This window comes from Oncorhynchus kisutch, linkage group LG24 (assembly GCF_002021735.2).
Source record: "Oncorhynchus kisutch isolate 150728-3 linkage group LG24, Okis_V2, whole genome shotgun sequence".
Taxonomy (NCBI): domain Eukaryota; kingdom Metazoa; phylum Chordata; class Actinopteri; order Salmoniformes; family Salmonidae; genus Oncorhynchus; species Oncorhynchus kisutch.
The window spans coordinates 8584375-8600141 of NC_034197.2; the positions used below are offsets into that span (position 1 = coordinate 8584375).

Genomic DNA, 15767 nt, shown 5'->3' on the forward strand with positions numbered 1-15767 from the left:
TTGTAGCAACAACATCTCGCGAGAACTAATTCACTTACGCGCGCGCTCAGAGGTCTCAAATCGAGTAGGACTGTAAAATGGCGCATTGTTGTTGCAGTCGTACATTTTGAAAGCTAGCTTGCGAGCTGATCGAGTTACTTAGCCGGGCACACCAACCGATTATGAAACTTTAGCTTATTTTTTTATTTATTTTAAGTGTTTACCATATGCTTGCATGTTTCTCGTTTGAGTTCAAACGCTAGCTAGCATTAGCGACATTAGCTGCTAGCACAACAACACATATTCCTTCTTCTGTTTCCGCACAAGTGATCTGGTCAAAAATGGGTTATTTGAAACTAATAGAGATCGAAAACTTCAAATCTTACAAGGGCAGGCAAATCATCGGTCCCTTTCACAAGTTTACCGCGATTATTGGACCCAATGGATCCGGTAAGTAGTGGCCAATCAACATTGCAAGTAGGCTATCTAGCTAATGCTAACATTACTGTACTGCTAGTCCTAGCTAAATTGCTAGCTAATGTTAGTTTAGCCAGGTTGACTATTTGCATCTGCATGCATGGGCGACTATACTTGTTACTTTGTCGATAACGACAGCATATGAACACTTGCTTTCTATTTAATATTAGCTACATTTTTGTTGTTGTTGCTATAACTGTAGCTAGCTAGCCACGGGTCCAAAACGTTTTGCTATGATAAACATTTCCCTCACTGACAAATTAAATTGTAATTGTCACATGTGCCGAATACAAACTTACAGTGAAATGCTTACTTACAAGCCCTTAACCAACAATGCAGTTAAGAAAATACCAACAACAACAACAAAAGTAAGAGATAAGAATAACTCATGTTTAGAGTAACAGTAAATAACAATAGCGGGGCTATATACAGGGGCTTGCGGTACAGAGGCAATGTGCTGGGGCACCGGTGTCGAGGTACATATTAACTCAATTACATGTACGTAGGGTTGTTAAAGTGACTATGCATAGATAATAACAGAGAGTGTGGGGGGGAAATGCAAATAGTCTGGTAGCCATTTGATTAGCTGTTCAGGAGTCTTATGGCTTGGGGGGTAGAAGCTATTTAGGAGCCTCTTGGACCTAGACTTTGCGCTCCGGTACTGCTGGCCAGAACAGTCTATGACTAGGGTGGCTGGAGTCTTTGACAATTTTTAGGTCCTTCCTTTGACACCGCCTGGTATAGAAGTTCTGGATGGCAGGAAGCTTGGCCCCAGTGATGCACTGGGCAGTACGCACTACCCTCGGAGGCCATACCAGGCAGTGATGCAACCCTTCAGGATGCTCTCGATGGTGCAGCTGTAAAACATTTTGAGGATCTGAAGACCCATGCCAAATATTTTCAGTCTCCTAAGGGGGAATACGTTTTGTTGTGCCCTCTGGTGACTTTGAATGAGACCTTGCAGGTAGTTGATCTAATAAACATTAGCTAACAGTTTAATGTAGTCCCGGGTGCCGATCACGTCAACGTCGATTTAAGGCAGCCCCCGCACCTCTCAGATTCCGAGGGGTTGTGTGCAATCGGAAGACAAATGTCCGTTGAATGCATTCAGTTGTGCAACTGATTAGGTATCACCTTATCCAGGTCCTAAGTTATTTACATCCTTTTCCAAGTAAACAATATTTGCAAGACTTGAATAGTTCACTGGCTGACTCCATTGGTTCCCATTCATATTCTCTCCCTCCCAGGCAAGTCCAACCTCATGGACGCCATCAGCTTTGTGCTGGCTGAGAAGACCAGCAACCTGCGTGTGAAGACTCTGAAGGACCTGATCCATGGAGCTCCCGTGGGGAAGCCGGCAGCCAACAGAGCCTTTGTGAGCATGGTGTACCATGAGGACAGCGGGGAAGAGCGCACCTTCACCAGAATCATCATTGGTATGCCACAGCTGTCTCCACATCCAGATGTGATAAACTGTGTGGCTGTGAAGCTTCCCTTAATGTCTGCTAGTCCAATTTGTGGTGTCGGACTGAGTCTGAAATGGCACTCAAATCCCTCATAGTGCATTCCTTTTGATGGGTCCAGGTCAAAAGTAGTGCACTATATAGGGAATAGGGTGCCATTTTGGACAGACCCTTGATATTCTGATCTCTTGTCGGATAGCCATAACTATCACAAATCTTCTCTGTGTGTCAGGCTCGTCGTCAGAGTACCGTATCAACAGTAAGGTGGTGAATCTGGCAGAGTACAGCGAGGAGCTGGAGAAACTAGGAATCCTCATCAAGGCCAGGAACTTCCTCGTCTTCCAGGTGAGAACTGATACAAACGGTAACATATACACACACACACACGGTAATAGTCACATGCAAATATATATATATTTGCAAACAATTAGCATATTTGAGCAGAATATGTGTAGAGCTTCCTTAAAATAAAATAAAATCAAATGTTATTTGTCACGTGCCGAATACAACCGGTGTAGACTTTACAGTGAAATGCTTACTTACAAGCCCTTAATCAACAATGCAGTTCAAGAAATAGTTGATCAAACATTTACTAAATAAACTAAAGTCAAAAAATAAAAACGAAGTCAAAAAGTAATACAAGAAATGTACGTAACAATAACATGGGGGTACCGAGTGACTGTGCAGGGGTACAGGATAGTCGAGCTAAAGTGACTATGCATAGATAATAAACAGCGAGTAGCAGCAGTGTAAAAACAAAATGGGGGGGGGTCAATGTAGATAGTCTGGGTGGCCATTTGATTAGTTGTTAATTATCAGTCTTATGGCTTGGGTGTAGAAGCTGTTAAGGAGCCTTTTGGTCCTAGACTTGGAGCTCCGGTACCGCTTGCAGTGCGGTAGCAGAGAGAACAGTCTTTGACTTGGGTGACTGGAGTCTTTGACCATTTTTTGGGGCCTTCCTCTGATACCACCTGCTATAGAGGTCCTGGATGTCAGGAAGCTTGGCCCCAGTGATGTACTGGGCCGTACGCAATACCCCCTTTTAACTCCTTGCGGTCAGATGCCGAGCAGTTGCCATACCAGGCGGTGATGCAACCGGTCAGGAGGCTCTCGTTGGTGCAGCTGTATAACTTATAGCTGGTAGAAATGAGGTAAAACGGATTTAAGTTGGCCTGCATTAAAGTCCCCAGCCACTAGAAGCGCTGCTTCTGGGTGAGCATTTTCTTGTTTGCTTATGGCCTAATACAGTTGGTTGAGTGCGGTCTTCGTGCAGCACCGGTTTGTGGTGGTAAATAGACAGCTACGAATAATGTAGATGAGAGCTCTCTTGGTGAGAGAACCCTAGAGACTGTTTGTCCATGGACCTCGCTTACTCTGTTTAAGACTGTGTTCGTAACTTCTGACCTCTATGTATTCCCCAATCAGGGTGCGGTGGAGTCGATAGCCATGAAGAACCCTAAGGAGCGTACTGCTCTGTTTGAGGAGATCTCCCGGTCTGGGGAGCTGGCTCAGGAGTACGACCGTAGGAAGAAGGAGATGGTGAAGGCTGAGGAGGACACCCAATTTAACTACCACCGCAAGAAGAACATCGCCGCTGAACGCAAAGAGGCCAAGCAGGAGAAAGAGGAGGTATGGAAGACAGCCAGTCAGATAGCATCCTTCTCTTCTCACGAGAGCTCACTCACACTTCCCATCAGTAGGTAGAAGGTAATATTGAGACAGATTGATAGACCCCATTATTTTTGCAATTCGCCCTACAACACAAAAAAATGTTTTAATAAAAATTGCCACCATTTGAGAACCTTCTATGTAGTTTTGATGTATCATTCACACTTTCCCCCTCCCCCTCTCCAGGCTGAGCGTTACCAGCGTCTGAAGGACGAGGTGGTGAAGGCCCACGTCCAGATGCAGCTGTTCAAGCTGTACCACAACGACGCCGAGATCGACAAGCTGAACCGCGAGCTGTCGCACCGCAACAAGGAGATCGACAAGGACCGCAAGAAGATGGACCACGTGGAGGAGGAACTGAAGGAGAAGAAGAAAGAGCTGGGGAGGATGATGAGAGACCAACAGACGGTGGAGAAAGAGATCAAGTGAGTGGGGATGGAGGGAGGGAGAGCTGGGGAGGCTTGAGAGACCGGCAGACTGTATAGGAGGTCAAGTGAGTGGGGATGGAGGGAGGGAGAGCTGGGGAGGCTTGAGAGACCAGCAGACTGTATAGGAGGTCAAGTGAGTGGGGATGGAGGGAGGGAGAGCTGGGGAGGATTGAGAGACCAGCAGACTGTGGAGAAAGAGATCAAGTGAGTAGGGAGGGAGAGCTGGGGAGGCTTGAGACCAGCAGACTGTATAGGAGGTCAAGTGAGTGGGGATGGGGGAGGGAGAGCTGGGGAGGATTGAGAGACCAGCAGACTGTAGAGGAGGTCAAGTGCGTAGGGAGGGAGCAAGGGGAAATGGGGACAGGCCGTGAAGAAGAGCCTAAGAATACGATAGACCCGGTGGAATTGTTGCCATTTTGGAAGTTAACGGATTTAATATCTTAACCTTTTCCACTCCCTCTTCCTCCTACAGGGAGAAGGATGCTGAACTGAACCAAAAGCGTCCGCAGTACATCAAGGCCAAAGAGAACACCTCCCACAAGATCAAAAAACTGGAGGCAGCCAAGAAGTCCCTCCAGAACGCCCAGAAGCTGTACAAGAAGAGGAAGGGGGACATGGATGAGTTGGAGAAAGAACAGGGCGCTGTGGAGATGGCCCGGCAGGAGTTTGACGACCGCATGGAGGAGGAGGCCCAGAGCCAGGGACAGGACCTCACACTGGAGGAAAACCAGGTTGGAGCCTATGAACGGTCATGAGGGTGTTCCTAAGTTAAATATGAATGGTCACAGGGAGATAGACTGGGATCCTATGAAAGGTTACAGCGGACTATCAGGCAGCAGTGTTGCCTCAGTGAGGGATGTATGGGAAGGTCGCTGGTTTATCTCCCAGGTTAGCCAGACTTACTATCTCTCAAATATGTAGGTGAATATTCTATACTCGCCACCTTCCTCCCGCTCTCCCCAGGTGAAGGCCTACCACCGTCTGAAGGAGGAGGCCAGTAAGCGGGCGGCCACTCTGGCCCAGGAGCTGGAGAAGTTCAACAGAGACCAGAAGGCCGACCAGGACCGGCTCGACCTTGAGGAAAGGAAGAAAGTGGAGACCGAGGTAAAAGGATGAGGACGATACGGAATACAGGGTTGTGCTCGTCGGGGCACGCAATGGAAAAAGAGAGCTTAACGTTATTAATATGTTACATCTGCAGGCCAAGATCAAGCAGAAGATCCGTGAGATAGAGGAGAACCAGAAGCGTATTGAGAAGCTGGAGGACTACATTACCACCAGCAAGCAGTCTCTGGATGAACAGAAGAGAATGGAGGAGGAGCTGACTGAGGAGGTGGAGGGGGCCAAGAAGAGGATCGACGAGATCAACCTGGAACTCAACCAGGTACTGGAACACTTATCTGTCAGTCAGTCAACCAATCCAAGCTATTGGTTGATCCTGAAACGCACCGGGGGAAAGTTAAAATGTTTTGTGTTGACATTGCATGATAACTGTATCAGATTTGCTCATCTGGAAGAGGAAAAAAACGATACATTTTCAGTTTTGCCTGTCTCCTGTGGGGTTTGCTGCTATGTAGATTGGTAGCAAATGGCAAGTCCCAGGACCATGTCATATCAGTCGACATTGCCCGAGGACATTTGACTGACATCTTATCTCTGTTCCCTAGGTGATGGAGCAGCTGGGCGACGCCAGGATTGACAGACAGGAGAACAGCAGGCAGGCACGCAAAGCAGAGATCATGGAGAGCATCAAGAGACTGTATCCCGGATCGGTGGTAAGACTGCGGGGCACCTACCGATGCAGAGTTTGGGCTGGGGAATGTCAGTTGGCATAGGGCAACCACCAAGTATTAAGAGATTCTACGCTGGATCTGTGCTAAAATTACTGGAGGCTGCAGCTAGCATAGTTAGCACACAGTTAGCTGGTAAGGCTAGAGGCTACCAGACAAAGCAGAGATCATGGAGAGCTTCGAATTCTATCCCAGATCTGTGGCGGGACTGGAGGCATTGTAAGCAATAGGACAACCAGAGTAAGCTATCTATGCCTGTCACTGGGATGCCCTCTTCCTTCTCTGTTTTACTCTCCCCGCAACTGCTCACTGTTCCTGTCTTCTAGACATGTTTCTTCCCTCAGAATATTGACGTGGCCGTGAAATGGTTTTGACACATTCCAGCGCGCTCTTCCTCTTCCCCGCAGTACGGCCGCCTGATCGACCTGTGCCAGCCCACTCAGAAGAAGTTTCAGATCGCTGTGACCAAGGTGCTGGGCAAGAACATGGACGCCATCATCGTGGACTCGGAGAAGACCGGCAGAGACTGTATCCAGTACATCAAGGAGCAGCGAGGAGAGCCGGAGACCTTCCTGCCCCTCGACTATCTGGAGGTAACACACTGGGGGAAGACTTAAGTTTAACGGGACTGGTCACTTACACATGGGACTCCATGATGGCATTATGTGAACACAGACCCGTATCAGTCCGGTCTATTGATCTCCGGCTCTGTGCTCGTGTCAGTCTTAACGGTCCGTGTCTCCAGGTGAAGCCTACAGATGAGAAGCTGCGTGAGCTGCGCGGCGCCAAGCTGGTGATCGATGTGATCCGCTACGAGCCGCCTCACATTAAGAAGGCCCTGCAGTACGCATGTGGTAACGCACTGGTCTGCGAGAACGTAGAGGACGCTCGGCGCATCGCCTTCGGGGGGCCCTACAGACACAAGGTAGGAGGAAAACGCACGCACACTGATGCATACACACACACACCGTAGTGTTTTCAACAAGCACATGGAGTAGCCAGCCAAATAGAAAAAGTAGCCGTCCCGGAAATGAAATTCTCTATTTTGTTGGCCTCTGGTACATTCTAATGCTAGGTTGTATTTTTTTTGCGCACAGACACAAGGTACGCACACACCTTGAGTGGAAGACGTGCACTGACTCCTCTCTTTCCCTCTACCTCCCTCCAGACAGTGGCCCTGGACGGTACTCTGTTCCAGAAGTCCGGTGTGATCTCTGGGGGTGCTAGTGATCTGAAGGCTAAGGCCAGGCGCTGGGATGAGAAGGCTGTGGACAAACTCAAGGACAAGAAGGAGAAACTCACTGAGGAACTCAAGGTAAGCGGTCACTCTGGCCACTGGGGTCTTGAGCATCGTCAGCATCATCATCATCACCATCATCATAACATGTTATGTCGCTCAAGGTAATCCAGTCGCACATCCCATTGTGATTTGGAGCATCCTACCTCATAACCAATCTTCCCTCTGTTGTTTTCTGGCATTGGGCAAATTTCAGGTCTGTTGATCACAAACTTGAACATTGAAAATTCGGTGTAACTTCCGGCGTGTTTAACTGTGAACACTGAGGGTGTACCTGCTTTTAGGTTAGTTTTAACACTGGTCAAGCAGGCTACTGTGGCTATTTTATAATAATGCAGGTCTACCAGAGTGGCCTACCATCAAAAACAATGGAGAAATGCATTCATAACATTTTAACATGGAAATAGCTGTTCCATCATTCAGCCTACAGTAGCAGCCAATGTGAAAAAACACGCAGGGCTTGACATTAACCTGTTTATCATCCACTTGTCCTTCAGACAAGGTGGTGACTGAAAAGGTTGTTGTGTTTTGTAAGAAGCCAATTTACAAAATATAGAATGTGTCATTATTCCCATACCATAATCACAGAGAATCAGACAAATTATACTACTCGCTGTCTCAAAATACAACACTGCCCCTTTAAGACAAAAAAAAAGCTATTTTACCTGACTCTCATTTAAAAGATTTCTAGAAACACAACTTGTGCTCTTGTAGGAAGCAAACAGTCCCCCCTTGCTGACTGATCTATAATTGGTCTAATAACTCACTAACTACTAACGGATATGAACAAATGTGCACATGTGGCGCTCGCTTTGATCTATAAAAAAAAAAAAAAAAAAAACTCAAGCTCAAAAAACGACCACTCATGCTGTAAACACAGCATTATTATAGTAAGTCTTGCATAATTAGTTTTTTTCTCTCTCGGTATGTTGAATTGAAAGTGGATAATATTGTGTTGATTTCGATCACAATTCCCACAGTAAAGGCAAACGTTGATAGTGTTAACTGAACTTCACTCAACTTTCCGGAGTTTTGATCTCGTGCTTCTCTACGGGGGCTGATATTCCTTCTGCGTGGCTTAGAGGGAATATTGCTCATAACATATTACCATACTTCTAACATATATTATGAAAGGAAAGGAACAGGACTACAATAACAATGGGGCATCTCTCTCTCTCTCTCTCTCTCTCTCTCTCTCTCTCTCTCTCTCTCTCTCTCTCTTTGGGTGTAGGAGCAAATGAAGGCTAAGAGGAAGGAGGCAGAGCTGCGCCAGGTTCAGTCTCAGGCCCACGGCCTCCAGATGAGACTGAAATACTCCCAGAGCGACCTGGAGCAGACCAAGACCCGACACCTCTCCCTCAACATGCAGGTATGGATGTGTAGCAACACAGTGTCCGTTCGTTTTGCGGTAGCCCTAAACCAAGGGTCTGAAACCTGTGGCTCTGGAGCTGCATGTGGCCTTTTTTATGTGATGTGGTGGTCTATAATGATTTATTTAAAGTCATCAATAGAGGTTTCTACTGCACAATGTGTGTGTCGGTAGGGTTTCTAGAACCCCGTAGACACACTGTTGTGATTTCAATAGACTAGCTTGAAGACCTTTTCCCATCCCCCCGTAGGAGAAATCCAAGCTGGAGAGTGAGCTGGCTAACTTCGGCCCTCGCATCAACGACATCAAGAGGATCATCCAATCCCGTGAAAAGGAGGTCAATAATTTGAGAGACCGGATGAACGTTGTGGAAGATGAGGTGTTTATCGAGTTCTGTAAGGAGATTGGGGTCAGGAACATCAGAGAGTTCGAGGAGGAGAAGGTGAAGAGGCAGAACGAGATCGCCAAGAAACGGTAAGTCACTCCTCCGTTGTGTCAATGTCAAATCAAACTTTATTTGTCACATGCGCCAAATACAACAAGTGTAGACATTACTGTGAAATGCTTACTTTACAAGCCCTTAACCAACAGTGTAGTTCAAGAAGAGTTAAGAAAATAAAATAAAAATAAACAAAAATAAAAGGTAAAAAATAAAATAAGGCTACATATAGAGGGTACCAGTACCGAGTCAATGTGCGGGGGTACAGGTTAGTTGAGGTAATATGTACATGTAGGTAGGGGTAAAGTGACTATGCGTACCTAATAAACAGTGAGTAGCAGCACTGTAAAAATGGGGGGGGGGGGGGTCGTCAATGCAAATAGTACGATTAGCTATTAATCCTTTTGGACCTAGACTTGGTGCTCAGGTACCGCTTGCTGTGCAGTAGCAGAGAGAACAGTATGACTAGGGTGGCTGGAGTCTTTGGTCATTTTTAAGGCCTTCCTCTGACACTGCCTGGTATAGAGGTCCTGGATGGCAGGAAGATTGGCCCCAGTGATGTACTGGGCCGTACGCACTAACCTATGTAGCGCCTTGCTGTCGGAAGCTGAGCAGTTGCCATACCAGGCGGTGATGCAACCAATCAGGATCCTTTTGATGGTGGAGCTGTAGAACTTTTTGAGGATATGAGGACCCATGCCAAATCTTTTCAGTCTCCTGAGGGGGAATAGGCATTGTGAATGTGAACCTGTTTCTGTGTGCTGTAGTCAGCCATTTTGTCTGTCTCTTAGGCTCTTCCTCAATTCATCTTCCTTTCATTCCTCATCCTCTCACTTGTTTCTTAAAACGCAGGTCTGAGGGGGAAGGGAATTGAGAGCGAGAGAGAGACGGTTTCTTTGAGTGTATTAACCTAACGTCATCCATTTTGTGACCTTTAGGCTGGAGTTTGAAACCCAGAAGACTCGTCTGGGCATCCAGCTGGACTATGAGAAAAACCAGCTGAAAGAGGACAAGGAGAAGGTCATGATGTGGGAGCAGACTGTCAAGAAGGACGAGGCGGAGATAGAGCGACTCAAGAAGGTAAAGGGAGATTAACATAAACGGCTTCCGAACTAAGTCTTGAAATGTGCAGTTGCACACTCCCACTCAATGGATTTAACAATGGCGGAAACTCCGTCCAACCACCCGTCCACCAATCCAATGCTTTTATATCCATGACGAGGAGTGTGCACGCCTCGGGTGAAGGGAGGAGACTCGGGACACAGCCTAAATTCTTAGACCGATGGCTCTAATCAAATGTGTACTCTCTTTGTTAGGTGAGAGGTGGTTAGGTGGTTTTTAAACTTTTTTTCCCTCTCTCCCTGTGTCCCTTTCCCAGGAGGAGCACCGCCACATGAAGATCATCGACGAGACCATGGCCCAGCTGCAGGACCTGAAGAACCAGCACCTCACCAAGAAGTCCGAGGTCAACGACAAGAACCACAACATGGAGGAGATACGCAAGAAACTGGGAGGAGCCAACAAGTGAGTCGCAAAACATAGACGCTTGCGCCCACTCAAACTCCCATCCTCTTTTTCTGCCCGTTTCTGAAAGGCGCATATGTCTTACTTACTACATTATTATTGTATGTGATTAAAAAAGAAATAACCGTTTGTAGCATTGCCATTTGGTTTGTGTTCAACAATTGTGTGTTTGTGTTTACCTTAGGGAGCTGACCCAGAGAGACGGTTACTCGTTTTGTAGCGTTGCAGTTTGCGGCGGTATTGTTTGACCCCAATGTTCGTTATTTCCCCAGGGAGCTGACCCAGCTGCAGAAGGAAGTGACGGCCATCGAGACCAAGCTGGAGCAGAAACGCAGCGACCGCCACAACCTGCTGCAGGCCTGTAAGATGCAGGACATCAGACTGCCTCTACGCTCTGGGACCATGGACGACATCGGCCAGGGAGAGGTACTAAACACTCTCTTTGTCCAGCCTTCTACCTCCCTTTTTCTCTCTTTCTCTGACATGCTCGCTCTCTCCACGGGAAACGCATGTTTACATTGCCAAAGCAAGTGAAATAGATCATCAACAATAAATAAAAAAACATTACTCACAAAAGAAATAAAGACATTTCAAATGTCATTATGTGCAAGTAGTTAAAGTACAAAAGGGAAAATAAATGGGTTGTATTTACCATGGTGTTCTTCACTGGTTGCCCTTTTCTTGTGGCAACAGGTCACAGATCTTGCTGCTGATATGGGAGTTTATCGAAATTGGGTTTGTTTCGAATTCTTTGTGGGTCTGTGTAATCTGAGGGAAATCTGTGTCTCTATGGTCAAACATTTGGCAGGAGGTTAGGAAGTGCAGCTCAGTTTCCACCTCCTTTTTGTAGGCAGTGTGCACATAACCTAAGGCGGCCTTCCCCAATAAAAAGGCTATGGTCACTGAGCCTGTACATAGTCAAAGCTTTCCTTAAGTTTGGGTCAGTCTACAGAGGTCTGTTTAGCATTCTAGTTTGCTCTTTTTAAAATATATATATATTTTATGTGTTACGTAATTATCTTGTTGTTTCTCTCTCTGTGTGTAGGGGAGCTCCCAACAGGAGGAGTCTAGCAGCAGTCAGAGAACGTCCAGTACTGTCCTGGCTAAAGAGGCTCTCATAGAGATAGACTACAGCATCCTGTCTGAAGACCTCAAGGTAAGAAATACACCCGTGCGTGAACCCTGCATACCAAGGCTATGTCGGGGAGTGTGCAAGTGCACACTTTGGGAGACGTGTGCAGAATTGGGATGCAGTTCATCTCCCCCATAGACTGTGGGGGACTGTACGTGTAAAATGGTCTGTTTCAGCCATGATTCAATACCCAGCGGTTGTTTTTTGTGTGAGTTTGAAATGTAGTGTGAGTCGCCTAGCATATTTGTCTGCTGTTACTCAGGACGCGCTGGCGGAGGATGAGATCAAGGCAGAGATGCACACGCTGCAGCAACGTCTCAACGAGCAGCAGTCCATACTGCAGAGAATCAGCGCACCCAACATGAAGGCCATGGAGAAACTAGAGTCCGTCAGGGACAAGTTCCAGGAGACCAGCGACGGTACGGTGGAGAATGAGTCTGAGGACGTGGACTAACTTTTACCGTCTCTCTCTTGGCGAATGTATCAAATGTTACCGAAACAACAGGGAAGGATGCGTCTTCATTTGCGTAATGTGTTCACGGTGCTCTATTCTGTATTCTAGAGTTTGAGGCGGCCCGTAAGCGAGCCAAGAAGGCCAAGCAGGCGTTTGAGCAGATCAAGAAGGAGAGGTTTGACCGCTTCAACGCCTGTTTTGAGGCTGTATCCACCAACATCGATGAGATCTACAAAGCCCTGTCACGCAACAGCTCTGCCCAGGTACTGTCCCTCCGCAATACTCCATAGTAGTACTGTACCATACGCAAACGGTCTGAAACGTATTCCACCAAGTCAAACTAGCTACAAACTGTATTATGTGGTATTTGCATTAACATAGGGGTCATTCCATATGAAATCAATGGTCTGTTTGACTGCACACCTTTCAATTTGAACAAAACCTTTGTCGGTGTGTTGCTGTTGTGTTCCTTCATCCCAGGCCTTCCTTGGGCCGGAGAACCCCGAGGAGCCTTACCTGGATGGGATCAACTATAACTGTGTTGCCCCTGGTAAGCGGTTCAGACCCATGGACAACCTGTCTGGAGGGGAGAAGACTGTAGCTGCCCTGGCTCTGCTGTTCGCCATACACAGCTACAAGCCGGCCCCATTCTTCGTCCTGGATGAGATTGATGCTGCGCTGGATAACACCAACATTGGCAAGGTCTGTGTCTAAAACCCTGCCGCGTGAACGATCGTTGTTAATGTATTGAAATTCCTTTATGTGTTTACGATGTCGTTGTCCTGAAATCTCGCTAAAACCACTATCAGTCTAAAATGGCACCCTATTCTTGATGTAAGTGCACTAATATAAAGTAGTGCACTATATATTGTAGGGATAGGTTGGAGATGTCTGATGTGTTGTCGATCCACGTTATCCAGATGACTGTTATGTCATGACCATGCTGTTATGTCTCATACTGTCCGTCTATGCAGGTGGCCAACTACATCAAAGACCAGTCAGTGAACACTCAGGCCATAGTGATCTCTCTAAAGGAAGAGTTCTACACCAAGGCTGACTCTCTCATCGGGGTCTATCCAGAGGTACAGACGCAACAAAACACACACACAACACAAGATGCAACACACCCATCCTTAAAGCCTTGTAATGCTTCGCTTTCACATAAAAACATTACTATAAGAATGTCTTGACATTTTTCTCTCACATTTTAGATAATAGAATGAATGTAGCTATGTATGCTAACTGTTTTCTGAAATAAGGGCAAAACTGACAGCGTTACTCTCCCCCCTCCCCCCACACAGCAAGGAGATTGCGTCATCAGCAAAGTACTGACCTTTGACCTGTCGGTGTACCCTGACGCAAACCCCAACCCCAATGAGTAGAATCCCAACAAGTAGGACATCACACAGAGGAGAGGAGCAAAATGACAGGCATACCTTTTAACTCATTGGCATTTTGACGTTCTGGTTAACCAACTGAACCAGGGTCATATTCATTAGTGCAGGCGACCGAAAATGTTTTAAAACATTTTTGTAACTGAGAACAGAATTTTAGTGTTTCTTATTGGACAAGTCCAGCTAGTCCCTACCGAATGAATATGACCCAAATCGCTCGTGTCTATGGATGGCAAATGTAGCTAATAATGTGTTCTGTGGTGTGTTGGTTGTATCGTGGATCAAACATCCATTAGCTAATAGATGTTGTTTGCTATCATGTTTTTAAAAATCATTTCTGTATTTTTGGAGTATATTAGAATTAGAACATTTGTGCTATTTCTGAATGGAGTGGGAGTGGGTGAGAAGTTACAGCAGCTGAAAGTTGTTATTTCTAGAAAGATTCACCTTGAATATAATGTGCATTTATACAATTTGAATCTTTTAATTTGGAACCATGTGAGTATTGTATTTCAGGACAAGGTTATATGAGGCTTAGAAAAATTGTAAAATGATTTGGAAATCATGCCTTGTTGACAATTTGTGTATTTGTATCAGGCTTTTGTCCCTCAGACGGTAGGAACCTGCTGACAATGATAATGTATTACATGTAACCATTACTCTTTTTTTCTTGTTTTTTGGTCTCATAAATGTTTTCTACTAATCTCTTTCCCTTTCTTCAAATTCTTGCTTTCTGTTATTTCACTGGTTTATCTAAATGGAAGTATCTGAAATTCTGCTATTTTCTACTTTGTGTTCAGCCTGTTTTTTTTCCCCTACTTATTGTGCTACTTAAAAAAACAACTTTTGTCTGAATTGTGTCAGGATTGGAAGACCCTTAGGTCCCATTAGGTGGTCACTTCATTCCCAGTCAGATGTCATCTGAGCATTTTAAAATCCCCACGTCTAACTAGCCTGTATCCAAGCTGAATTTTCTGGTTGTTTCACTTTATTCAAAGTGTGGCTCAATGTCAGCAATGGCTATGGTTATTATTTCTCTACCTTTTTGGCAAGATTAAGTCAGTAATGGCCACAGTTGGTTACACCAACAGGAATGACACATAAGAAGACGTCTTTGTACACCGGACGACCATAAAGTAAAACAGCCCATAGGAAATACCATGACGGTGATGGCGAAACGGAGGCGTTTGATGTCGTTGAAGGGAAGCCGCGAGCACGACTGTGAGTGGCGCAACCTTAAAATATACGTGAAGTGAAACGAAACACTGTTTAAATCGAGCTACCAAGCCACCTGTTAGTTTTACCAGACAGGCTCTGAGCCTTTCCCCAAATGTCCTGGTTTTCCAGGAAACCCTGTTAGAAGTTAACCTGGAATCAGGAGGGAACATGCAGTAAATTCAGGAATCCTCCAAATGGGAATTTGGGGGAAGTTACCAAATTATTATATAAAAAATTAATAATAATCTAACCATCTAATCTAATCACAGCTGTTTTAATTATATTATTGGATATAAACTGCGATGAGATCATGAAACTCCATTAGGGAAATCCATCTAATTTGACCACCTTGCTAGATTAGCTGCTTCCTCTGAAGAGGGGAACAACTGGTGAACATGACTTAAGACCAGAATGATGAAGAGCAGTTATTTTATTGTTATTCATTTTACATTAGGTGCATGTTCATATCCAATCTTTATGAGTTGTATCACTAAAGCGAGGGTCAATTTATAAAGGTGAGGAAGGTTTCTGAGTTTAGCCCTATTGACTTGGGGATGGAGTCTGCTTTTAAAGTGTCCCCCTGCCTATGTTTTTTTTTTAATCTGTCCAGGGCCAATGGGAAATGTAATTATCCGTTTTAAGGGTCAGTTTTGCATAAGACACGTTTATTCCATTGACATTGTATCGATTCTTTTTTAGTTAATAAAATATACTATTTTAACTTGTATTCTAATTGTGTATTTGTGGTAGAAGTAGGTTGAACCCTTTCATAACTTTAAGTTTAGTGTTCGGTCCCTGTGTTTTTGAAGATATTTGTACAATTTGTGTTTTATAACTTTTATTCATCCCGCGGGTATGTGTGTTTTGAGGCAGGACTTTCCGGTCCATAAGGGTGAGCGGAGTGTACATCAAGTGTACGTATGCTTTGACATGCCAAAAGTATTGCCTCAGTTTTCTCCCAGCACGAGTATGAAGGAGCGGTTATTCAAATTTGACATGTCTTTCCCTGAGGCTCCCTCTAGAGGCCAGCCATTACATTTGTCGTATCACGCTTTTTCAGCACCATTTGAGCAAACTCACCTGTTTATGCTGATGCTTCTTGCGTTGTGTTGTAAACAGCCGGCCACGTCTCAAC

General features: G+C 45.5%; 1 protein-coding gene across 1 annotated transcript; it reads left to right on the top strand.

Annotated features, from left to right (window-relative positions):
• The first annotated feature begins 32 nt into the window (after positions 1-32).
• Positions 33-15359, top strand: smc1a (structural maintenance of chromosomes 1A). Its single transcript, XM_020459738.2, has 23 exons — positions 33-429; positions 1704-1892; positions 2152-2264; positions 3345-3548; positions 3774-4012; positions 4488-4746; positions 4979-5119; positions 5217-5399; positions 5683-5790; positions 6213-6398; positions 6551-6730; positions 6974-7120; positions 8334-8471; positions 8722-8945; positions 9849-9990; positions 10289-10434; positions 10707-10860; positions 11480-11590; positions 11829-11985; positions 12129-12283; positions 12501-12722; positions 12995-13102; positions 13322-15359. The coding sequence occupies exons 1-23, from the start codon at positions 321-323 to the stop codon at positions 13400-13402; spliced, it is 3696 nt and encodes a 1231-aa protein (XP_020315327.1). The 5' UTR covers positions 33-320; the 3' UTR covers positions 13403-15359.
• The last annotated feature ends 408 nt before the right edge of the window (positions 15360-15767 follow it).